Below are 27064 nucleotides of genomic sequence, written 5' to 3' on the forward strand. Positions count from 1 at the left end.
GAGGCACAGGAATGGACATGACAACATAGAAAGGGAAAGTGCAGTGTTCCTCCCTCTCTTAAGAGGTATTAGAAAAAAGTGGAAGAAGGAGTCGTGCCCAGCAGGTTCTAGTGCACAAAAAAAGCTGGATCCTAAAGTAACACTACTGCAAGAACCTGGATCTGATTCCTGTCAATCTAGCCCAATTTAGGCCACAAACTCAGAAATGGTACCATCAAAATAGAAAACAAGTGGGCTGTTTTTACTATTCCACAAAAAACAAACCAAAACCAAACACAATCTGTACTCTAACACATCCTAATACAAGAAAGCTGCAGGATAAAACTCTGTCTGGATTCCAGGATCCTGTTATACCTGGTTAAGGTTTGGCTGCCCAGTTTTACAGGGTGCATTTGCAGCTTTTCTTAGTTCACTAGACTAATCCAGATCCCAGTGTATGCTGGTGCAACAGTGGTGCAAAAGCACACATCTGGCAAGTTAATCCAAGAGGACCCAAGCCCTAGAATGTTTTTTTAGAGGTGCTGTTGTTGCACCGGTGTGAATCAGAGCTGCACTGGTGAGATTCAAAAGGTCTATGTTCTTTATTTAGGCAGTAAAACTTGGGGAGTTGGAAGCAAAATGGTCAGGATATGCCAGGGGCAGAATTTGGGGTGCAATAGACTCATAGAATATTAGGGTTGGAAGGGACCTCAGGAGGACCTGCTCCAAGCAGGACCAATCCCCAATTTTTGCCCCAGAGCCCTAAATGACCCCCTTAAGGATTGAACTTGCAACCCTGGGTTTAGCAGGCCAATACTCAAACCACTGAGCTGCCCGTCTCCCTGAAGGGCTAGGTGTGTCCTCTACTTTGACGTTGCAGCCCAAGGGCCAAAAATCATTATGCTTCAGGTAGCTCCAGCTCTTGGTTTTCCCCCACGCGCGGTCCCTGCAAGGCTCCAGGTGAATCCAGCTTTTACCTTGCTCCCTGACTCAGAGCCGGCAGCAGCCACAGGGGCGCGCCCCCGGGCGCGCGCTCAGCCTGCCCCCCACCCCCGCGGACGGCCCGGGCGCGCATGCGCACTGCGAAGGGAGCCGCTCGCCTGTCTCCCTGCCTTCCCCGCCCAGGCTGGCCCGTGCCCGTTCCGAAGCTGCGCTCGGGCGGGCGGGGTGAGTCTCCGCGGGAGCCGCTCCCCTCCCGGGCGCAAGGGGATGAGGTAGCCGCGCCGTGGCCCTGCCGCGCTGCCCTGAATCCAGCCCCCGCCCAGCCGGGTATTGTTCGCAGCAGCCGCCGCCGCCGGGGAAGTTCGCTCGTCCCAGTCCCGGCTCCGCTCCCCGTTCCGGGGGGGGCGGGGGGTCTCTGCCCCTCGCTCGCCTCCTGCCCGGCGTGCGGAGGGGGCGAGGCTCACCATGATGGCGGCCGAGGCTGGAGGCGAGGAGGGCGGCTCGGCGAGCGCCGCTGGGGAGCCGGGGCACTGCCCTACCCTGTGCCGGGCCAAGGGGCCGCAGGGCTCCGGCGCGGGTAGCCTGGGCGCCGGTCCCCCTTTGTGCCCGGCGCTGGGACTCCTGGCCCTGGGCTCGGGGCCTGCTCCTCCGGCGGCGGGAGGCGGCGCGGTGGCCGCCGGGCTGGAGCAGGAGGTGCCCAGGGGGGCGCTTGCCCCGCAGGAACCCGGCCCCGCAGGAGGGCCGGCCGCTGAGGGCTTCCCGCCGCTGCCGCCCCCGCCCCTGCCGCTGGTAGGGGGGCTGGGCACCGTGGATGAAGGAGACTCGCTGGACGGGCCGGAGTACGAAGAGGAGGAGGTGGCCATCCCGCTCACCGCGCCCCCGACTAACCAGTGAGTAACTGCCCCCTCCGCTCCTGGCCGCCCCGCTTGCTGCCCCTCCGAGGGGGACAGGAGCCGGCTCTGCGGCGACTCAACCCCTCCCCCCCCTTCCCAGTGGAAAGTGTGTGTCAAACTCCGGCCAGGCCCTGAAAGTTTTGCACCCGCCCCCGGGATCCTGTTTAAATAGGCTCAGTCAGTTGCTCGCATGGAAAGGGCTGAAGTATTGGCACTGAGGGCTGCTGGAATCGGTGTTTCCAGATGGAGTGGGTCCTCAGCCTGGACAGCGGCTCACTTGTATGGACGCCCATAAGAACGGCCATACTGGGTCAGACTAATGGTCTATCTAGCCCAGTGTCCTGTCTTCTGACAACAGCCAATGCCAGGTGGTTCAGAGGGAGTGAACGGAACAGGTCACTTGTGGTGATCCATCCCCTGTCGTCCAGTCCTAGCATCTGACAGTCTAAGGTTTAGAGACACCCAGAGCATTGGAAAGTCTGAAACGCTCCTGTGCTCCCCAAGTAGAGTTGGATGCCAGCCTGTGTCTTGTCTGTCACCCCCCTGCTAAGTTACATATTACTGCTCATACTGTGTTTATGTATACGTTTTGAGGGTAAGTTGTGTGCCTTGCTGTTTCCATTTTGTTCAAGTAGCCTAGAACTATAAGGGTATGAAATCTGTGGGTTTTAGAGTCTCATGTTTAAAATGATCAAAGAAATCCTCCAGGAGGCTAGAAAAAACAGTATGGCAAACACTCAACTAGATATTTGATTTAGTCTTCTGGGTTTTCAGTACTAATTGCAGTACTGTGAATCTTCACAAATGGTAAATAGTGCCACAAAAGGAATGGAAAGCTCAGATCATTATTAAGCTAGCCCTTAAGAAGCTTTGTCAATTTTTGGGAGCACGTTATCCATTTTCAGACTCTTTCAAAATGTAGTAGTAAGTAGTCATTGTGAGAATATAGATATATACAGTGTAACCATTTTATGATTTTTTGGTAGGAAAATTAAGCAGTCCTTAGTCTTTCTGAAATATAAGAAAACCTTTCATATGCATGCTGCGTGGAACTACACACAAAAATTTATAGATTGTACCTTTTAAAAGTTGATATAATTAAATGTCTTAGCATTTTAAAGTATTGGTATTTATTTTTCATAAACAATAAATTTAATAGCATGACTTTCAGCTGACTTTAAAGGCTTTTGTGTTTAATTGGATTGTTTGAAAAGTAATGGGAATTGAGTAACAGCAATAGTCGGTGTTTACAGTAAGATTTCACTGTGCTTGTCTTTCCATTAGCTCAAAAAGAATTCCTGTAGTGTTGATAGTATTAAGGGAAATCTTACACCTGTTATCCAGGAAAATTGTTGTGTTTTATATGTATTATGTTATCTGATTCTTGAATGAATATCATTAGTGAGCAGCATTTGTGTGTACAATTAGTGATGACTCTAAATGCAAGAAATCGGGAGGTAGTAATAGCCCACTTATAAGGTGTCGAAATGTTTACATAAAGCAATTTCAAGGTTTATATTAGGACAGACAATTACACTGAAGTGTGTCTATTGTCCCAGAAACAAAATTGTTTGACATGTTTTAGGTTGGTATTTAGGAATCAAGCATTAACTAAGTTAAGGTGAATTTTTATATTTTGGATAAATTAGAGCTAAAGGTGTAAAAGTAGTAATCAATTTACAATGAAAAATATTCAGATTATTGCTGATAATGTTTATCCAAGAGTGTGCTAATGTAGTCTTGACAGTTTGTCAGATGAAAGTGTTGTGTTCATTTGCACTTTCTACAACATTTATCATTCTTGAGTTTAACTTAAAATTCTTCTTGCCTTCTTCTGTGCATGTGAATTTAGGGCTTTCAGAAGCTTCCTCTATTTCCTACTTCCCCACAGTCATTTACCCATTTCACTGCTGAAAAGATGCAAAAGCTGCCTCTTGTTTTGTGTGTATAAAGATAAAATGAAATTTGCATAGCTATAAAATATACCTTATCCTAGCTTTCTGTACTTCTGGCTGACACTAAATGAGTTTTTAAATAAAGTAAATAAAATAGACTCTCATATACTTCTGTGAAGGTTCTTGTTTAGTACCAGTACAGGAGAAAAAAATCTTTTGCATTCTGTAATGTCTCAGATATCAGAGACCGTTAAAGATCCCCATGAATTCTAGTTTCTTTTTCCAGGGTTCAGGACGATAATGGCATAAGACGTAGCCATTGTACAAGAATGAGGGTATAGAGTTTAATATAAAACATGTTTTTTAACCTTATCAGTCTTTCCAATGATTTATTTATTGATTGATTGTAACAGTTCCTGAAGATCAGGGCCTCATTATTCTAAGAACTGTAAAAACACATAGTAAGAGACAGTCCTGGCCACAAAGAGATTTTTAAAAAAATCTAAATTAAACAGACAAAGGGTGAGAAGGGAAATGAAGGCGCAGAGAGGTGAAATGACTTGTCCAATCAGGGTCACATAGTAAGTTACTGGTAGATGGAGAACCCAGACTTCTGACTCCCAGTTCATTGCCCTGTCTGCTAGACAATACTGCCTCTCTTCGGCTGTAAACATATTTCTCAAATGGCAGTATAGGCAGATATCTTGAAAGTGCCTATTGTTTTTGGAATGATTGTGTTAGGGGATTGGGTGGCTATTTAGAGCTATGAATAATCACTAATCTAAAATAAATTTCATTGTGACTGCCAACACTTTATTAAATGTAACCAATTTCTACAATTCTGTCGCAGCACATGATAAATTTGCCGGCATGACAGCAATTACTAATTGTAACATGCTCTCTAGTCTACAGCAAAGCAGTAACTTTATAGATGTATACTTTTCAAAGACTAAGAAGGCTCCAATCTTGCAAACACTTATGTATGTACTGAACTTTACTTGCATTAGTAAGTGGGACTACTCACATGATCAAAGTTAAGCATATGCATAAGACTGTGCTGGATCATGGCTCAATTGTATAGGTGGGTGTTTTCCTTTTAATGTCTAGAAATTCTTTAATGTACTCTTCAAATATTGTAAAATCTCATTTTTATATTCCTTATAAGCATGAAATTAGACCACCAATTTGAAATTTAGTTAATTTCAGAAGTTGTTTCAGGGAACTAACTACACCTGCCTCTGTCTACTTGTTTGGTTTTATTTTTATTTTAGAATTCCTTTTCTGTATTTTAATTTTTTTTCTCCTCTTGATGTGAAAGACCCAAACAAATGGGAAATTATGTGATTGTACAGGAAAAAACAGTGACACAGAATTTACACAAAGTAAACAGACTGAGGAAAACTTACCCATTTCCAATCTTTGTTATAGTAATTTTAGGTGTGGAAGTTGACAGTACTTTGTATCCTTTTAGTTTTATCCCCTTCCCAGCACCATCACCACCCATTTTTATAGAGTGCAAACAAAAGTGCCTTTGTATTGCTGATACCAATCAATAAATTATATGACTTGACCACTTATGAGGCTAGGATTTAATATGTGCTCCTAAGGGCTGTTTCTTCTTTAGCAGTATATTGTAAGACTCTGAGTAAATAATGTCTTCAATATTAATTGATCTCTCAAAGTGTAACTTATAAGAAACAAAATAAGGATTAATATTCTATATCAGTTTGAAACAATAAAGCAGGTCTAATAAGAGGTCTAAATTACAGGTTTAATTACTGTTCCTTTAGACCTAAGTTAAACGTTAACCGCTTAAAACATGATCACAATTTAAATTTTAAAAACAAAGTTATTCTAATATTCCACTAGTTTAAAGACACTGCAAACTCCACCCTTTCCCACTTTCCACTAGTTAATTCATCCATTTTATAGGGGGAGCATGTTGTGGTTTGTTCATGTTCAGTAAATGTAACCTTTTCATTCTTTTAATAATAAAATATTTTACATATGTATCAAAGGTCGGGGGTGTTTCTTGTTACTACTAGTGATGGTCTTGGTGATGGTTACTCTTGGGTCTGGAGTAGGAGGCAGTATATTTTATGTTACAATAGCCACTAGTAGTGGCTTCTGCACTTCTACAAGCATCCTGGTTGAGGGCTGAATTAAATGGGTGGAGTTAGCAACCTGGTATCCAAGCATTACTGGAAAAGATGCGACAGACCTTGTTTGGGGAACTGCTGATATACAACCTTCTTTGCTAGCCTTGAAGGTTATTGAACCTTACAGCGATTCTACTTTGAATAATATCTTTCTATGCAACCATTGTTTGGCTTCATATATTTATAATTTCCATATAACTTTTTCTCATGTTACCAGTATAAAGATACATCTTCCAACTCCTAGTCGGGAAAACTAAAGCTGGAATCTAAAAGTCAATTCTATTCTTCCTCGTTTGTATATTGTCACCAGTAATAAAGCTGCTGCACTAAAAATTGCATTGTGGACATTGCAGCTCTGGTGGAGACTCAGGCTCTCCACCCAAGCTCAGTCCAAGGGCATCAGGCGGGCTTGAAATCCTGAGCTGCCATCCCAGCTGCAACATCCACATTGCTATTTGTAGTGTGCTAGCTTGAGCCCAGTTAGCACAAGTCTGTCTATCTGTGCTCAGAAGCTCGCTTCCAGCAGCAGTGTAGACATACAGGTCTTTATAAGTGTACTAGTCACGTGGAAACTAATGCAAAGGAAGATAGGGGTAAGGCAGTGAAGCATGGAAAAGCTCTGCACTTCTTACTAGGATGCCTTAAATGTACTCTTCTGAGAGAAGGTGTGTTGCTCTTGGTTAGCTAGCACCTAATAAAGTTGGAGCTTCCTCTACCCAGTACCAGCTGTTGGGGAAAAAGGGGGAATGTTTCTCTTTCTTACCTCTACTTTTCTGGACATTGGGAAAAGAGGGAGGGGAAGAGAAGGATTTTCTATTTTATTTTTACCCCCAAATTCTCTTCCTCCAAAAAGCTGAGACCTTGTCTCTGCTACAGGTTACTTTGATATAACTTACATTGCTCGGGGTCTGAGTAATTCACAGCCCTGAGCGACATAAATTATTCCATCCTAAGCGCCGGTGTAAACAGTACTGTGTCAGGGAAGCTTCTCCCGCCAACAAGCTACTGCCTCTCATGCATCTCCACCACAAGTGCTAAAGTGGCTCAGCGAAATTGGTGCTGCTGTAAGTGCTGTAGTGTAGATGTAGCGTAGATGTAGCCTGAGTGAAATTCCTAAGAAATTGGGTCAATTTCATGTCTTCATAAACTCTTTGAACAGCAAGCGTGAAACTGACCTGAGTGTTGTATCTTTCGCTGTTCTGCTGCAGAACTGGCAATAGCAAATACATACTCTGTTTTTTACTGAAAAAAGAAAAGGAGTACTTGTGGCACCTTAGAGACTAACCAATTTATTTGAGCATGAGCTTTCGTGAGCTACAGCGAAAGCTCATGCTCAAATAAATTGGTTAGTCTCTAAGGTGCCACAAGTACTCCTTTTCTTTTTGCGAATACAGACTAACACGGCTGTTACTCTGAAACCTGTTTTTTACTGCTGGGTAATGGGGATGAGATGTGTGAAAAAAGGAGTGCTTTCCTCACTTCCCTGGCCCTGTTGAAGCTGCTTCTAGAGTTGCTGCCTCCACCTCCTCCCATCTCCCTTGAAAAGAAGCATTTCTAAAAGTTTTGAAGGAATGCTGTCTAGTCTGTTGCTTTCTGTAGCAGTTCTATTTAATTTACAAGAATTAGGTCAGTTTTACAGTATAGCAGTCATTCTTCTAAGTTTTACAGTGCTGATTTGGTGGCAGTAGCAGAAGTTGCAGTATTTCCCAGAGAAATTTTCACTTTTATATGGTACATTTTTTGAATAGCGATTATCAGAAGATGCTTGTGTTGAATTTGAAGAGAGAGCCAGCAGCTTCATAGAGTAAAGTTGCTTGTCATAAAATCGTGTTCAAAACATATCCCAAGCTGATATATCTTTACTGATATTTTTTGTTACCTGTTGAGACGAAATATTAAATAATAAAAGATGGTGAAGAAAACAGCTAAAACATGAGACTGCAGTGTGTGGGAGAATATTAAACAAAAAAAAGTGTAAGTGGAAGTGAAACATTATTATATCTGATGTTAGTGTGAAGTGTAGGTTTTATCAAATGAGTGTAATAAGTAACATCTACAAAATTCTATAGAACTTCAGTCTGTTTCAGCAGCAAGGGTGAGAAAAAAAATACTGCACCGGAGAGAGAATGTGTGCGCAGTTCTACAGTAGAATTGCTGGCGTCCATACGTTTAAAAATTCTAGGACATAAAATCACCTTCTTGGTAGTTAAATTTATGTATGCCGGAGAATTCAATGCAAGTCCCAGGAAATAGTCTTAATGTCATACATTTTTTTTTCTGTATAGCAATAGAAATAAAAAGAAACAATAAATGATATAATTTGTCTCTTTTTAGTGTGTGAAGTTTCTTTTTCCTCTCTTTAGGAAATTAATGTGGTAGACAGATAATACCTACAAATAAAGTTCTTCTTAGGTAGTGTATTTTGTCTTATCAAAACCTGATCCTGCAGTATAATGGAAAGAGAAGAAAACTTATTTGTAAAATTGTACATCTATGTGCTCAAGATTTTTAAGATTACATGTGAGTGAAGAACATGCTTTTGTATAGTAATTTAGTTATTCATAATTTTCTAAAATTGTCAGTCTGGGTAGTTTTTTGACCAGATTAACTGGGGCAGCATAAATACGGCCAGGTTTAATGATTTATAAATAATTACAAAGTAGAATGTTTGTGAGGATATTCTTTAAAATCATAGAAGATTAGGGTTGGAAGAGAGAGACCGCAGCAGGTCTTAGAATCCAACCCCCTGCTCAAAGTAGGACCAACACCAACTAATTCATCCCAGCCAGTGCTTTGTCAAGTCGGGCCTTAAAAACCTCTAAGGATGGAGATTCCACCACCTCCCTAGGTAACTCATTCCAGTGCTTCACCACACTCCTAGTGAAATAGCATTTCCTAATATCCAACCTAGACCTCCCCCATTGCAACTTGGGACCATTCGCCTTGTTCTGTCATCTGCCACCACTGAGAACAGCCGAACTCCATCCTCTTTGGAACCCCCCTTCAGGTAGTTGAAGGCTGCTATCAAATCCGCCCCTCCCCCCCAAACTCTTCTGCAGACTAAACAAGCCCAGTTCCTTCAGCCTCTCCTTGTAAGTCATATGCCCAGCTCCCTGATTGTTTTCATTGCCCTCCACTGGTCTCCAATTTGTTCACATCCTTTCCGTAGTGAGGGGCCCAAAACTGGACACAATACTCCAGATGTGGCATCACCAGTGCTGAATAGAGGGGAATAATTACTTCCCTTGATCTGCTGGCAGTGCTCCTACTAATGCAGCCCAATATGCCATTAGCCTTCTTGGCAACAAGGGCACACTGCTGACTCATATCCAGCTTCTCATCCACTGTAATCCCCAGGTCCTTTTCTGCAAAGCTGCTGCTTAGCCAGTCTGTCCCTAGCCTGTAGCGGTGCCTGGGATTCTTCCGTCCTAAGTGCAGGGCTCTGCACTTGTCCTTGTTGAACCTCATCAGATTTCTTTTGGCCCAATCTTCTAATTTGTCTAGGTCACTCTGGACCCTATCCCTATCCTCCAGCATATCTACCTCTCCCTCCAGCTTAGTGTCATCTGCGAACTTGCTGAGGGTGCAATCCATCCCATCATCCAGATCATTAATAAAGATGTTCAACATAATCGGCCCCAAGACCGACCCCTGGGGTACTGTGCTTGATATCAGCTGCCAACTAGATATCAGGCTGTTGATCACTACCCACCCCTTGACGCTGACAATCTAGCCAGTTTTCTATCCACCTTATAGACCATTCATCCAATCCAAACTTTAACTTGCTGGCAAGAATACTGTGGGACACCGCATCAAAAGCTTTGCTAAAGTCAAGATATATCACGTCCACTGCTTTCCACAGAGCCATTTAGTCCTCATTTTCTTTACTACAACAGAAATGTGGTCTTAATATATTCTTCATGTTCAAGACTATCTTGTCCAACTGTTTTAAAAAAAAAAAGTGAAAGAAAGATAGGAAGTTAAATAATATGTAAAACTACAATTTTTTTTAAAGGATGAGGTACAAAATGTAAAAATGGAAGTTTCAAATCTAAAAACAAAAATAGAGCAGCATTTGAGGATGGGAAAAGTTCAAAGAACAATGTGCAGGTTTTTGGTTAAGGAACAAACATTTATTTAACACCAGAAGAGTGTCACTTGATCTAAACAGTAAATAGAGAATTTAATTATGTGCTCTGTAGTTCTTTTTAAATACATATTTGTGAAGATCTTTCATATATAACGCATAAGTCACAGCTGAATAAATTTGCCAGAGAATGGAATCTGTTGGTTATAGGTGAGAAGTCCAATGTATCATGCCTTTTCTCTTTACCTCGCTTCCTCCCAGCGAAAAAAGGACACATTTTTCCACCAGGTACTCTTTCTTGGACCGATTAGTTAGTAATTGGCTTTATGCTCCAAAGCATGAGCATTTGTCTCAATTTTTGTACAATCTCATGTGTTCTATATACATTTTTAATCCCTTCCATTGTAGGATATTTAGAAAAACAACTCTACAGAAAGGTACATTTCCTAAAGGATAACTTCAATTGCTGCTTCAAATTTGGGAAGTTTCTTAGGGCTTGTCTACACTTGCAAGTTTTATCACCAGAAACTGGCTTTTGGCGACAAAACAGCGATAGTGTACACACTACAAGGTCACTTTTTTGGAAAAAAAACCTAGTTTTGGCAACAAAAAACATACACCCCTGCAAGAGACTTGTCTTTTCCCCTCCCTTTATTGTTGACAAACAGCCAGTGTAGACATCACAGCTTTTTAAAAAAAATTTATTGGCCTCCAGAAAGTATCCCACAATTCCCCTGCTGCCACTCTGGTCAGTAGTTAGAACTCTGCTGCCCTGCAGCCCACCCGACCCTCCCCGTTGCAAGCCCTGGGACTTCTAAATCTCATTTCCTGTTTACTGGCTTCCCAGAGGAGCTTCCCACGTGAGCATGGCTGGCTATTCCCCAAACATGCTCTCGCTTGGACCACCTCTGAGTTGTTGGATCTGATCAGTATATGGGGAAAGGAGTCTGTTCAGTCACAGGTGCGAAAGTGACCCGTAGGAATCGGGACACAAATGGGCAAATTTCTCGAGGCTTGTGTGAAAAGGGCTACAATCGGGACACGCAGCAGCGCAGAGTGAAGATAAAGGAGCTGAGGTAGGCGTACCATAAGGTGCGAGGTGAATCCTCACTTCAGTGGTGCACCTAAAACCTGCTGTTTCTATAAGGAGCTGAATGCTGTCCTCGGTGGTGACCCCGCCTCCATCGCAGATTGCCCCGTGGATACTTTGCAGGCTGATGAAAGTGGGGGTAACCCTGAGGCTGAACTTGTGGATGAAGAAGTCAAGCTAGAAGAGGCTGTGGTGCTCCCAGCAGGGTCGCCTGGTGGGGCATGCAGCCAGGAACTTTTCTCAACTCCAGAAGTGCTCAGCAGGAAGCAGATAAGACTCCAGGTAAGTTGCTGTGGCTTCTGTAGGGAAGCAGAAAGTGGAAGGCAGGTAGTGTGTAGCTAATCTGCATGGCCAAGCAGGATGTCGATGGACATCGAGACCTGCAGGGAATCCTCCAGAGAGAGGCTCTGGAAAGTTTCCAGGAGGTACTTGTTAATCCTCAGCCGCAGATTCCAAGGGGTTGTAGACTTGTTAGGTCCCCCATTGTAGGAAACTGTACCATGCCATTTAGCAATCACTGGAGCTGGGATCAAAGCGGCACATAGCTGAGCTGCATATAGACTGGGGTGAAAGCCGCAAGCATTCAGAAGCTGAACCCTGGTTTCCCTAGTCAGCCTCATCAGTGAGATGTCAGTTAGCAGGTTGGCTGCCTGTGAAAAATTGTGGGATAATTTTATAATTAATTCCCTGCAGAGTTCCCCTGCAATCTGAGACCTTTTTGTCCATACGCACAACCACCTTCCCCCCACTCCCAAAACTCACCATTATTGGGGTGCTCGCGGAGCTGTGTGCCTGCCTAGAGTCTCAGAAAGTGATTTCTACTAGCAAAATACCCTTTTTACTAAAATGTTTGTTATTTGTTGGAATGTAACAGTCCCTCTTCTTTTCAGCACAGACCTTGAAGAACACATCACGCACCTGTGCGGACTGGCTCTGACAGATAAGAAAAAATCCTAGGCGCGGCAAAGAGGAGATGTTCCGCGAAGTGCTGCAGCGCAATGAGAGACAGACCAGGACACGGAAAGAGTGCTGGAAAGCCGAAAGGCAGGAGAGAAAAGAGAGTGCTGCTTTTGCTAGGCAAGCAACAGAGCGGATTATAAAAGTTATGGAGGATCGGACAGAGATGCTCAAGTCTGCAGACTGATACAGCTGCAGACTAAGCAGGTATGAGTTCGAGTGCTTCTGCAGGAGATGCACAGTTCTTTCCCAGCCCCACCCCCCTCTATGCCCACACATTCCTTTTCACTCTACAACACTCCTGAGTTTCCCCATCACTCCACCCCCTCTCGCAGCTTTCACAATGATAGCTGGAGCTACGCACAGTTGTGAGGTTTTACCCCTTTTAACAATAAATAAGGGCTAAGTTATTTAATGCTACAGCGTTTTTATTCTGTGTTCTACAAAAGCGTATAGCAATCTATTCACTCTCGGGTACAGGCTTCGAAAGCATTGTATTGCACGGATCTTGGGCCCCAAAATTGTACATAGATATAACAGGGAAGCAACTCCCAAGCAGACATGTGTTACTGCCACTCATTGTCAAAGTGGTTCCTCAAAACCTCTCTGATGTTAATATCAGCCCTCTAGGCTCCTCTGGCAGCCCTAGCATCTGGCAGTTCAAACTGTGCGGCCAAGCGCTCTGCCTCAGTACTCTACACCTGAGCAAACATTTCAGTCTTAGATTCACACAGATTATGCAGAGTGCAGCACGTGGCTATGACCCTGGGAATATTATCCTCGATAAGGTCTAGCCTGCCATTGAGACACCTCCAGTGAGTTTTCAGATGGCCAAAGGCACATTTGACTACCATGCAGCACCTGCTCAGCCTGTTGTTAAAACGCTCCTTGCTGACGTCCAGGTGCCCTGTGTAAGGTTTCATGAGCCAGGGCCGTAAGGGGTAAACTGGGTATCCCAGGATTACTGTGGGCATTTCCACATCCCCTACTGTGCAAATGTGGTCTGGAAAGAAAGTCCCCACCTGCAGCTTTCTGTACAGGCCACTGTCATGCACCTTTCCAGACCAGGCTGCAATGATGTCCGTGAAACGCCCCCGGTGATCCACAAGCGCCTACAACACCATGGAGAAGTATCACTTCCCATCGATGTATTCAGAGGCAAGGTGGTCTGGTGCTAAAATTGGAATGCATGTGCCATCAATGGCACTGCCACAGTTAGAGAAACCCATCTCTGCAAAGCCATCCACTATGTCATGCACGTTTCCCAGAGTCACAGTCCTGTGCAGCAAAGGATGCGATTTATTACTCTGCACACTTGGAGTAATACAGCTTCAACAGTGGACTTCCCACTCCAAATTGATTTGTGACTGACCGGTAGCAGTCTGGATTTGCCAGCTTCCACACAGCGATTGCGACACGCTTCTCTACTGGAAGGGTATCTCTCAATCTGGTGTCCTTACTTGCGCCACAGGTTGGGGGCCAGCTCAGCACATAGCTCCATGAAGGTTGCTTTACGCATCCTAAAGTTCTGTACCCACTGGTCGTCATCCCACACCTGTATGACAATGTGATCCCACCAATGAGTGCTTTTTTTCCCTAGCCCGAAAGTGATGCTCTACCATATGCAGTTGCTTTGTGAATGCACAAAGCACTGATAAGTTGCTGCCGTCCATATCACACTCAGATGCCTGTGATTCATCCTCTGCTAACTTTGCGAGTAGTTTTGCTGCCATGCGCGATGTCCTCAAGACAGCTAACAGTGCATGGGAGAAAGCGTGCGGGATCCATCCTCTCTCACTGCAGATGCTGGTGCGCACTACAGAAGAATGACAGTTGGAAAAACAGCGCGAAAGAAAGCCAGAGACCTTTGGAGGGGTGGGACACAAAGCGGTGCAAGACTGTACATTTTGTACATCCCAGCATTCCATTTCCGCATTCCCATTCCCGCCGCACTCCATTTCCTCATTCCCACAACATCTAGTGACGGATGGTGTCACCAGGCACTGTGGGATGTATACCCACGATACATTGCTCTTGCTGTCGACAAAGGTGCCCCGAATGTGGACACGATCTGTTGACAGAGGGAACAAATGTAGACACGCTTTGGCGAATTTGCTTTTGTCGATTTTTCTTTGTTGACATTAGTTTCATCGACAAAACTTGCCGGTGTAGACAAGCCCTTAAACTCTTGTAGTGTACTTTCCCCCTTTGGGTATGGTTACACTTCCTGTAGAAAATGAATCCAGCCACAAGTCCATCAGTGGCTAAGAAGTCAAATTTCTTTCATCAGATTCCAAGGAAGGGCTTAGAGTTGTTACTCTTATCTTACCTTTTGCTCCTTGGTAGTTTCAGCAGCTTTTTTGAGACCTGGTCTACATACGGTTAGGGATATGTGTGGGTTGGGTTGGCTTTGTTTTGTTTTTGTAATCTACAGTAGAACCTCAGAGTTACAAACACCAGAGTTATGAACTAACTGGTCAACCACACACCTCATTTGGAACTGGAAATATGCAATCAGGTAGCAGCAGAGACACCCCCCTCCCCCCCCCCCAAAAAAAAATCGCAAATGCAGTTCAGTACTGTGTTAAAAGTAAACTACTAAACAAATAAAGGGAAAGTTTAAAAAAATTTTTTTTGACAAGGTAAGTAAACTTTCTGTGCTTGTTCCATTTAAATTAAGGTGGTTAAAAGCACAATTTTTCTTCCGCATAGTAAAGTTTCAAAACTGTATTAAATCAATATTCAGTTGTAAACTTTTGAAAGAACACCCAGAATGTTTTGTTCAGAGTTATGAACGTTTCAGAATTACAGATACCTCAGGAATGGAGGTTGTTCATAAGTCTGCAGTTCTGTTTTATTTTTTTAAAAAAACTGAAAAAGTTATAGTGGTACAACTCCCTAATGTGAATGCAGTTTTATATCTATATAAAAGTGACTTAGAGCTTGTTTACACTACAGCTTATGTCATTTAGGGGGGTGAATAAATCTCTCCTCTCGGCTTAGAGCTGCTACGTTAAAAATGTAGTTATGCCATTGTAAACTCTCTAGTGTAGCTATGCCCTTACAGGAAGAGGAATAAGCTATAATGTTATGTATGGGATAGCAATATTGGAATAAAGCTAGCGGTTTAGCTGTCCCTCCCCCCACTGACAGGTGCTGCTCCTGCCCCCTGCCTTGGAACTACTCCCTGAGACTCCTGCTTGCTGTGGGGGGGGAGGGGGGGGAAGAAGAGAGGGGCTAACGTCAGGGTGTCCCCCTCCCCGCTGCTCCTGCACCCCGCTTACTCCATCTTCCATAGAGCAGGCGGGACACACGGAGGGAGGGAGGGAGGGAGGGAGGGAGCTGCTGCCCTCCGGGTCTCAGCTTGCTGATCTAATTGACAAGGTATTGTACTTCTGACCCCACTCTTCATACTTAAAGGGGAAATCTGCATCTCTTTCTCTCAAACACACACAGGGTGTGTGTGTCTGCCTGCCCTCCCTCCTTTCCTGCTGCCTTGTAGAGTGTGAGAGTTAACTCTTGAGGGCTCAGCCAATTGCTAGTTCATCGTTTAGCAGTAAGGCATTCCCTGGGAAATATCTCAGCTCCTGGGAAGCAGCAACCCTAGCTCCATGTGCTGCCTCCGCTCCACCCCAAGCCCCGGTTCTGCCACTCCGATTGGCTGAGAACCGCAGTCAATGGGAGCTGTGGGGATGATGCCTGCAGGAAGAGGCAGCACATGGAGGTAGGAGCTGCGGGAGGGGAGTTGCTGTTGCCCTTCTTGGAGCCCTCTCCCAGAGTAAGCATCGCCCTGCATCCAAGGCTGGAGTCCCCCCATACCCAGGCTCTCCTGGTGAGCCTTACCCCCCTGCACTCAGAACCTCCCAATGCGTCCCACTCCCCCTGCACCTGGACCACCCAGACGAGCCACGCTCACCTGGATTCCCACCCCACCAAGCCCCAACCAGTTGCACCTGGATCCCCACTCCACTGAGTCCCACGCCCCCAGCATCTTGACCCCCCACTGAGCCTCCCACACCCAGACCCCGCTGCTGAGCTCTATCTCCCCCCATGCTGAGCCCCAACCACCTTCACGTGGACCCTCCTGCAGAGTCCCATTGCTATTGCACCCAAAACCTCCCAACAAGTCCCTGTGCATTCAGATCCCCCACTGAGGCGCCCGCACCCAGATTGCCCCACATGGAACTCTCTTAACCCATCCCTGGTTCCCCCCACACTCAGCCTTTCCAAACTTAGATCCTGCCTTGCTGAGCCTGCCTGCTCACACCTGGTGCACCTGGCATGGAGGGGCAGGGCCCTGGGGTATTTCTGAGGCAGGCCTGGGTGCAGCCTCACCACTGAGTCTGTGTCCCAGGGGGAAGCTGCAGAGTGATCTCCCACCTCTGCAGCCAGTGGCCTGTGCTCCACAATGCCAGGCTGGAGCCTCCACATTTATTTCACAAATAAAATTTGCAGAATTTTAAAATATTGTGCACAGAATTTTATTTTTTTTGGCACATCATGCCCTCAGGAATAGACCCGAGACTGCTCCAGCAGCGACCGGTGCACCTGTCCCGGGGGCTGCCCGAGCTGCTCAGGTGGCCCCTGGGCCAGGTGCACCAGCCACTGCAGAAGTCACAGAGGTCATGGAAAACCATGGAATCTGTGACAAAAATGGAGCCTTAATTATGATACATTCTTGAATTACATGATCACATGCTGTTTTTTTTCCACAAGACCCCCTCCCTTATTCATGGGATGGATAGTGCTCATTGACTGTATGGACCCGTGCTTGCTTTATGCACACCATTGGAAACTTGCTCTGAAAATAGAATTATTAATTTCCTCATGAACTTTTGTATGGAGGTCATCATAATTGTACCTGAGTGCCGCGCAAACATTAATGGATTACTTTCACAACTCCACCAAGTCCCCTCCATCCCCTGACCAGCTTCAAATCCCAGTAGTGTTCTCTTCACTGCTCAGTCACCCCAATCTGTTCCCCTCCCCTCCGCCCCCTTCCTCCACACTGCTTGGGCACTAGCTAGGGGAGAATTGTCTGTCCTGTGCTTTCATTCTTCCTTCTCTCAGCTCCACTGGTACAGTGGCCCATAGCAATAATTGCAGGGAAAGTCCCACTCAGCCCCTGCATCCCTGGGATGGAGCGTTCCCAATGCAGTCAGACTCTTCCCTGCAGAACTTTAATAAGTCTCTACTAATCACATGCAAACTGCAGGGGGTTTTTTACAGCCAAATTTGGGTGTTTTTTGTGCAGAAAAGGAAAAGGACATCCCTGGCATAAAGCAACCTTCCCTGAAAAATTTTAAGCCCTTGCTCCAAAGCATGGAGGTGTCATGTATTTGCCCCGGGGTGGTCCACCAAGGGCACCCACTTTAGCTTTCTGCTTTCTAACAGTGGCTCACTCCCTCCTGACCAGGGATTTCAAGGTTACAAGTTCATCTATCTTAAATCTAGAACCAGAACAGAACCTGGGCAGATGAGAAATTTCTCTGTACAGCTCAGGCCTTTGATCTTGGCATTGACGTAATAAGAAATCAACGGACAATAACTCTCTCCTCAGGGCGTAGCTTCAAAAGGTTGGGTTTTTGCATAACAAAAGTTGGTGAATTTGCATTAACAGCTCCCTAAGTGGATTTCCTGGTGTGTGACACTTAGGATGTGTCTACACTACAATGTGAGCTTGGGCTGAAACTCAGTCTCAAGCCCAAACCCTGCTTCCATCTATGCAGAAATCTATCTGACTCAAGTCAGTAAGCCCGCTGGACTTGGGTCATAGGACCTTGTAAGAGGAGTGGATCCAAGTCCCTATGGGACTCCAGTCATTCAGGTCCACCGTGCATTGTTTTGCAGTGTGGACACAGCTGGGGCCCAGGTCCCCAGACTAGTGTTCTGACAGTCTGCCAGTGCTGTCCCACAATCCCATGGGCCAGTGTATCTATCCTTTCATTTCAAGACTAGTCAATTGACTCCCAGGAAACAACAAGCAACTTCCTGATTCAAGTGCGGATGCTTGGCATTTAACCCTTCTATTTGAGCTGCAAGCTTAGAGTAAAATTTTACTATCTTGTATTAGCTATGGCCACCAACAAGACGTCCTTTACCAAGATCGCTGCTACCAAGTCATGGGACCACAGTCCATTCTGGTAAGTCTCTAGTGTGACAAGAAGTTCGAATTCAGTAAGAGTATCAGAAATAATCATGTGTACCAAGAAATAGCAGACAAGTTCATAGAGTTGGGGATTCAATGGACCGGTGACCAGTGCAGGGAACATAATAAGCATCTGAAGAGCGACTACTGGAAAGCCAGGTGATCCACACCTCTGGGAACTCCCTGTCATCCTTCCTCTTTTACAAAGACTTTGACTTGGAGCTGGGTACTATGACAAGCACTGAGCCCACAGTGGTTCACAATAGCCTAGTCAGCTAGGATGGCTACCTTCTGATCCCCAAATCTAGTATAGGATAGAAGGGGAGTCAGCAGGCACCAGATCACACTAGCAAAGTGACTCTGGTGCTCACACCGATCCTGAGGAGGCTTTGCTGCCAAAGCAGCTGCAGCATATTCTTAGAGGAGCTGTTTGACCCCCGGAAGAGCAGTCTGCCGTGGGACTGGCAGAAGAAACAAGAGACCGAAATAGCCCTGGAGCCTGGTAAGTGTTCTGGGTCCATGTTGTTAATATACGAAAGGGAGAGATTTCCGGTTTATGACCAAATCCCATTTTTATTGTAACTGTGTGTATCTGCTAATGGTGGAATCCATGCTAGTACTTTGGTGTCGACTCCCCCCCCCCCCCCCCGTGGAATTCAAAATAGTGACTGGGAAGTGGAAATAACTAAACAAGCATATAATGTTTAATTTTTGGTAGATACTTGCAAAAAGGTGTGCTGGGGTGTTAAAAGTAAGGACTATATGTTGCCTCCCCTTGTAGTATGCCGAACCGGAGAAATAGGCCATGCTCAGTGTTACTAGCTGCTTGTAAACAGTAAACTGTATTGGAGTGGTGGGGGAGGAGGAAATCAATGTTAGAAGTAAGGCAGGTGGTTGTATGCAGTCCAGAAATATGTCTGGGGAGGAGGGACTGGCTATGTTCTTTGGGAGCCTGCATTATCATGTGTTTACATATAGTCAGTAGGTAGATATAGTCAGAGTCAGCTGTAGGAAGAATCCATGTGGATGTTAACACACTGTCCTGTTGATTCTGTCATGAATTTTGACTGAATTCTGCATGCAAACTTTTCCCACAGTAGGAACTTCAGATACATAATCACATCTTGAAGTAGGGTATATTTTCTGGGCCCTCCTCTGTAGGACCCCAGCCCACAACACCTGCAGGGTTGTTGCTCAGACCCTATACATTTGAAAACCTGTGTGGCAAAGACTGCTAGCTTGCCACCAGTAGCTTGGAATAGAATGTCCTTTTATCATTCACGAACACCCAGGATTATGTTCTCCAGAATATGGAATGCTGAGATGCACACATCTCTTTTCTCACCCGCTACAATGGTTTTCAATTTTTAAACATAAAGCATTTTTGTAAATTTCAAATTACCAATGTGTGTGCACTCTTTTGACTGTACTTAATTTATGCCTGATGTACACTAGAAAATTAGGTCAGTTGAACTGCGTGAGTCAGATATGAAAAATCCACATCCCTGAGCGGTATTGTTAAGTCGACCTAAGTCCCAATGTAGACAGCACTAGGTCAATGGAAGAATTGCTAGCTAATGCCTCTTGGGGAGGTGGATTACCTATGCTGATGGGAGGACCTCTCCTGCCAGTGGAGGTAGTGTCTGTGCTGAAGCACTACAGTGACTCTGCTACAGTTGTGCTGCTGCAGCGTTTTAAATGTAGAAAAGCCCTCATTTGTGTCTATGGAGCTTCTGGGATGAGGTGAAGCGTTCCTCTAAGACTGTATTGAGACTGAATTCTTCAAAGTAAAACTGTAATCTTGAGATTGCACAGGCACTTTTCTCCGAGGATGCATTGAACCTTTTTTGAAGGAAAGGGACAATATATACTTTTTATCTGCTTTCAGGCCTCTTCACCTCAGCAGCTCAGCCACACTGCACCAGGAGCATCGGATTTTGAACTGTCACAGACTAAGTGCTCAGTGGTGAGTTTATGGTGGACATCCTTGACAGAGGCAACAAACAGGTGCAGTATCAAAGGGAAAAAGATTCATGGCAAGTGGAAAAGCATAGACAGGCAACAGAGCACAAGAAGAGACTTGCAACACAGTTTCTGGAGCAGGAATGTTGCCTAAGGGACAAAGATGGAGCACAACAGAAAGACCTGTTTGAGAGACTGCTTACGCTAATGGCCACAAGATTTCAGGCTCCTGCTCCACTGACACCATGTCCTGAGTCCTCTCCATGGTACCATGTCCTGCAGACCAAGAATACATTGGACAATATCACAGTTGGGTGGCCTGTGCAACTGGGACTGAATGCTAACTGGACAGGGCAAATGTGCCCCCCTGCAGCGGCACCAAGTGTATGCTAAATGTGCTAGAAAGGGAAAGAGAATAGGGGCCAGCAGACATGCAAAAGTAGAGAATTTGTTCGCTTGCATTGGCTTCTCTGTTTTGCACTGTTCAGTGTTTGTTATGCACTTTATTACTGGTTTTGGTGTTGGTTTATTACTGGAGTTTTGGCATCACAATGGCAGCTGGCTTGCCAAACAATGCTTGAATATTGTTTTTCATAATAAGGGTATGTTCACAAATAAAGGCTTTTATTTTATTTAAAAAGTTTACTACCATCACTGCATTGCATCATATAATGTGTATTTCAAAGAGTAAAGATAAAGAAACGATAAAGCACAACTTGGAAGTTCTAGCCAAACACATTTTCTCAATGCATGTGTTCAAATCAGTCCATAATGAAAATCCACAATTCATGTCACACAAACCCCCATTCCCCTATTGTTTAAGCAGTCATCTCATCCACAATTACAATGATAGTCTCCAGCCTACCCCATTCATAGTGTACTGTGAGTACTTCATTTACTGTACAAAGTGCTGTACAAATCCATCTGTAAATATACTATTCTTCTTCCATTGGTTCATACAAGTCCATCGTGTGGTGCACAAAGCATCCCTGATTTCTGTTGCCAGGGTGCATCTTGTTCCAGCTGTGAGAGGTGCACTTTCTGGCTGAGTGTACCAGTTCAGTGGTCCCTTACTGTTATAGGTGCATTCGGGGGCAAATGACTCAGCTTTGGATTCACAAAGATTGTGAAGAGCACAGCAAGCCACAATAATGTGGACAGCATTGATGACACTGGAATCCAAACCGTTCAGTAAACAGTGCTAACAGGATTTCAGTTTGCCAAATGCGCTTTTAACTACCATTTTCCACCTCCCGAATGTAATTAAATCTTCTTTTGCCAGGGCCTCTGAGATTAGGATATGGTTTCATAAGACGAGGCAAAAGGGGTTATATGTGCTCCCCTAGAATAATAGTGGGGACAGTTACTGGAGGACAATGTCATTTGGTGGGAATAGTGTCCCAGCTTGTCTGTGAGAGTAGTCTCCTGATAGGTGGAAAATATTGGCGTTGTGAACTTTTCCAGTTCAGTCCATGTTGGTGTCCATAAATCTGCATTTGTGGTCCACAAAGGCCTGCATAACAATGGAGTAGTACCCTTTGTGGTTTATGTATTCATGCTCCATGAAGAGGGCAAACTCTGGGCAGATGAGTGTCATCAATGGCCCTGCCACAGTTTGGAAACCCCATTCTCTTAAACCCAGTAATTACTTTGGGGATATTGTTTATGCACTCCACCTTTAGGTAAATCACATACCTGATTGCCCCAGAAGCCTCCACCACCACTTTACCCACAGTTGACTTTCCAACACCAAACAGGTTAGCAATGGACCTGTAGCAGTGTGAAGTTGCTAGCTTTCAGATGATCGTAGCAACCTGCTTCTGGACCAACACAGCTGCCCTCGTGTGTGTTATGCTGGAGGGTCAGATTAAGCTGCCCACAGAGCTCCAGAAATGTAGCTTTTTTCATGAGAACGTTCTGGAGCCCATTGCTGGTCATCCCAGGGCTACATGACGATGTGGTCCCACCAGTTTGTGCTTGTGGCCCTGCTCCAGAAGTGCTAGTCTACATGGGAGAATTAGCAGCTATACTGAGAGTTTGGAGCAGCATCAGCCAGTTCAAGTCTGGCACATCCGTGTTGTCGTCATCCTCCAACAGATGCCTTTAGTAGATCTTAAAATGTTGCCAAATATCCCTCCGGTGTCTCATGGATGCTCTGTCTCTTTTTTGAAACAGAAGTAAAAGCCCAAACAGGACAAGTTCTTCAAATGGTGACTCCTCTATGTTGCTGGCTCCAGTTGCCAGGAGTATGCAGACCCAAAAGACAGCTCAGAAGCTCAGCTCAGTATTAGCGGGCTATGACAAGTTCCTGTAAAGTGCTGCAGGACGGACAAGTTTTCCTACAGTTCACAAACAAATGTCTAGAGATGTTACAGCTGGGAAGGGTGCAAAGAAGCTTGAGAGAGGCTGGTTTGATTTGGGTCTTTGTAGTGCTGTGTAGATGCCTGAGTGCCGATGTAAGATCCTGGTCCAGAAATTCTAAATCTAGGGTTAATATTCAGTGTGACCATTCAAGCACTAGGTCTGTGAGCTTGAGTCTCGCAAACTCTGGGCATATATTACAGTGTAAACATACTTGTATTGTCCCAAAAGTCCGTAGTTATACGACACACTTTCAGTATAGTCTTTTGAATTTCCAGGTCTCATATCTGTCACATCTTCCACTGGAGGAGATCCATACAATCCTGGCCTACAATAATATAGAAAATCAATACAGTAAAGCAGGGGTGGCCAACCTGTGGCTCTGGAGCCACATGCGGCTCTTCAGAAGTTAAGGTGCGGCTCCTTGTAGAGGCACTGACTCCGGGGCTGGAGCTACAGGCACCAACTTTCCAATGGGCCAGGGGGTGCTCACTGCTCAACCCCTGGCTCTGCCACAGGCCCTGCCCCCACCCCACCCCTTCCTGCCCACTCTCCTGAGCCTGCCGTGCTCCCACACCTCCCCCTCCCCCCACAGCCTCCTGCACACCACAAAACAGCTGATCTGGGAGGGAGGGGGGGAGGCGCTGATCGGTGGGGCTGCCAGTGGGTCGGAGGCGCTGGGAGTGGGGTGGGGAGGTGAGCTGATAGGGGGCTGCTGACTTATTACTGTAGCTCTTTGGCAATGTACATTGGTAAACTCTGACTCCTTCTCCGGCTCAGGTTGGCCACCCCTACAATAAAGTCTTCCAAGGATATTACATGGAATTGCCATATCTGTCACAGGAAGTGCTAGAGCTTCTCAATGAAATAGTTGTAGGAATTTATTTTAACAGACACTACTTCTGGAGGAATTTCCGTGCCACTGCATAAGTGCAGAATTAATATCTCCTGCAGGTTCTCTCCCCCTCCCCCTGCGCAGAGTAATTGATTGTGACAGGCAAGCAAAGGGAAGCTGTGAGACGGGGTCACACTGCAATTACACTTTTTGCCCAGCAGGGGCTGATGTGGCACCAGAAGAGCAGCTGGGTCATAGGCTGGAGCAGCCAGATGTGGAGAGAAAAGGAGCAGGGGCTGCCTTCCTCGCAGTGCCCTGCCCATGGGGCCAGGTGAGGAGGCATAGGATATGGGGGTGGGGCCGGATAGAGCTGGGAACATGGGGTTGCTGGGGGAGTCACAGACTGGGGTTCAGAAGGACTCTTGGAGCGGGACAGACTGGGTCACAGGAACTAATGGAGTGACAACAATGGTTGGGGCTGAATGATAGTGGAGTGCAGGAACACATGGGGATGGAACAGAGGCAGATGTGCCTGACTAATGGGAGAGGCTAGGGTTTAGCCAGAGTCCACATGGGGGCGGCTCCCCAACTCCATAACAATCCCTCCTCCCCCCCAAAAAAACAAAAACAAAAAAACCTGTTTTGTACTTCTCCCATCCACACCCAACAACCCTCCAGGTTCACTCCCAGGCTTCTTCCCAGCAATTACTTCCCTCTCCCTCAGCTCCTCCGTTACCTCTGACTTCTCCAAGCCTTTGCATTGCTTCTGAGTGGTGCAGGAAATATGTTTCTGTATTGTAGTTTAAATGAATTATTACTCAAAGTTCTGAATTAATATACCTAGTAAAGGCTCTATTTATCAAAAAACATTTCCTGAATCTTTTTTGTTGTCTGTATTGTTACAGACATACTTGTTGACAGGAATTTTGAACTAAATTCCTAAAATAATGGAAGTTTGATTACATTGTGTTATTTTGATAAAATGTGCAGAATTTTAAAATACTGTGTGCAGAATTTTTAATTTTTTTGGTGCAGAATTCCCCCAGGAGTAATAGAAAATATTTTTCCTAATCTCACTCTTCAAAATGGCTAAACTATTTTTGCTGAAACTCTAAAATACAATAAAATAAATTTATATATAAAAATCAACCTGAGGCAGACAACCAGCCTGGAAAATTTCAGCCTAAATTGGTAACGTTGGCAAAATTATAAGTAACTGAAAAAGAGTCTTATAATGAAAAGTGTTGGGCATCCTTAAGAATAGGCAGCTGCCATTTTCACTGATAGTTACTATATGTAGGAGCTCAAACCTCTGAATAGGGTTTCCAGGTCTCCTGTGTAGGTGTCTGAGATTAAAGGCAGACAGCACCAACTATATTCTAAAGCTGCCACACACTCTTGGCTGCTGATCCCAGGCTCTTTCAGGAGTGGGAGAGTCCTTAAATTCCTCTTTAGTGTTCCTCTTTCTTTAACTCTCTACAGCTGCCTCCCTGGGGATTATTACTGCTTGTTAGTCTTCTGCAAAAATAAAGCAGTGAGGGAGAAATGTAGGTTCTTTACCCCCGCAGTGACAAGTTCCTCAAATATGTTGCCTTCTGAATGAGCACTGACTTCTCCTTCCCATCCTTTTGAGTCTTTCATTGAGGATGGTAAGAAGGGTGAAGATTTTTATTAATCTGGTTTGAAATGTTCAGATCCATAGTTTGTATACACATCCTCAAATGCTTTAAGTAGTACAATGGCTCTCTGAGCTGATATGTTGTGGATTGGGAGAGCTAATATATTGGAGGAATGCCAGTAAATGGAGAGTCTTCTTCCGTGTTTAAACTACTGGATCATGCTGTCCTAAAGAAATGAAATATGAATTTTAAGTGTCAGAGGGGTAGCTGTGTTAGTCTGTATCCACAAAAACAACAAGGAGTCTGGTGGCACCTTAAAGACTAACCGATTTATTTAGGTATAAGCTTTCGTGGGTAAAAAACCACTTCTTCAGATGCATCTGAAGAAGTGATTTTTTTTACCTACACAAATTTTAATAATCTTTTATTCCATATACCCTGGGATAAGAGAGAAAAGTTAGGTTGTATTGATTTTGTTCTTGTTTGTATGTTAGTTTAATCTCTGTTGCTTCATTGTCTTCTATGTTTTGTGTCTATAAGTTGGAATAAGTTTTCATGATTTCTCCTGGAAGGAGACGCTATATCAGGAGTGGGCAAACTATGGCCCACGGGCTGGATCTGGCCCCTCAGGGCTTTGGATCCGGCCCGTGGAATTCCCACCCAATGCTGCTGCAGGCCCCGTGCTGCTCTCAGAAACGGCCTGCACCATGTCCCTTTGTGCGTTGCCCTTGCCTCCAGGCACCGCCCCCTGCAGCTCCCATTGGCCAGGAACAGGGAACCGGGACGAATGGGAGCTTCGGAGGAGGTACCTGAAGGTGTTGCAAGGGCAGTGCATGGAGATGTGTGCGCTGCTGCAACCCCGGAGCTGCTTTAGATAAGTGGCGCCGGGCCAGAGCCCGAACCCCTCCTGCACCCTGCCCCTCAACTCCCTGCCTGCACCTTGCACCCCTCCTGCACCCCAACTCCCTGCTCTGAGCCCCCTGCTGCACCCTGCACCCCCATGCACCTCAACTCCATGCCCTGAGCCCCTGTCATACCCTGCACCCCTCCTGCACCCCAACCCCCTGCCCTGAGCTCCCTCCCGCAATCCTCACTCCTGCCCTGAGCCCCCTCCTGCACTCCACATCCCTCCTGCACCCCAACCCCTTTCCCTGAGCCCCCTCATTCACCCCGGATCCCTCCTCTTCCCCAATCCCTTGCCCTGAGTCCGTTCCTGCACCCTGCACACCCTCCCGCATCCCAACCCCCTGCCCCGGCCCTGCATAGAATTTCCCCACCCAGATGTGGCTCTCAGCCCAAAAAGTTTGCCCACACCTGTGCTGTATGCTTTGGAAGAATGAAAATATCCAGGAGTAGGCCAGGAAGTAATAGTCACGTGACTGACTATTTCAAGTGAGCTGACGTGCTAGAGCAAGTCAATGAATTCGTCAAACAAAGCTAGACTGGAGTGAAATTTACTTTGAGAGTCCATGTTCACATATAAGTATAGTGCAGAACTTTTAGGAAATCATTTGGTTATACTACGTGATAGCTTATAATATATATTAGAAACATCAGGTGAGCACAAATGTTTAAAGGGACAGTTTAGGTTCAAAATTCAGCTTTGATTAAAAATAAACGTTTTAAAATTCACAGAACAGTTCATGTTTTTTCAGTGAAACAGCTTTTTATGGGATACAAACACCCTAGGGGGAAGTTTAAATATAAACACTACTATATTGTTCTAGAGCATGAAAATAACTCAATTTTAATTGTCCAAACTAATAATAGGTCATAAATAGAAAAATAGTTTAAGATGTTGACTGAAAAGAATGTTATTTAAAATATTTTAAATCTAAATTTAAAAAAGAGAGCTAGTAAAAAGTTCTTTAAGTCAGAAATAAAGAAATGACATTCCTTAGATTTCGCATGGAGACTACCTAAGGAGACAGTAATTTTCAGATGGGATGCATGTCTCTAAACAAAGGAAGCTGAAAAGCAAGATGTAAACAGAATGTATCAAATAACCTCAGAAAACTTGCCTTTTATCCAAACAAATATCCTATAGAAAATGGAAATCCCGGTCCTTAAATCCAATTTTAAAAAAGCATAAAATGTCAGGCAATATGTAAGAGAGAAATTATAAGGACTAAAATGA

At 45.1% G+C, this 27064-nt stretch overlaps 1 protein-coding gene across 1 annotated transcript in view; it reads left to right on the forward strand.

Moving 5' to 3' along the window:
- Window positions 1–1069: 1069 nt before the first annotated feature.
- Window positions 1070–27064, forward strand: part of RASA1 (RAS p21 protein activator 1) — a 118322-nt gene continuing 92327 nt past the window's right edge. The window contains exon 1 of the mRNA XM_073344424.2: window positions 1070–1811. Within this exon, the coding sequence (XP_073200525.1) occupies window positions 1387–1811 (425 nt within the window). The 5' untranslated portion in view covers window positions 1070–1386. The remainder of the gene's footprint in view (window positions 1812–27064) is intronic.

Source organism: Lepidochelys kempii, chromosome 5 (assembly GCF_965140285.1).
Source record: "Lepidochelys kempii isolate rLepKem1 chromosome 5, rLepKem1.hap1, whole genome shotgun sequence".
Lineage (NCBI taxonomy): Eukaryota > Metazoa > Chordata > Testudines > Cheloniidae > Lepidochelys > Lepidochelys kempii.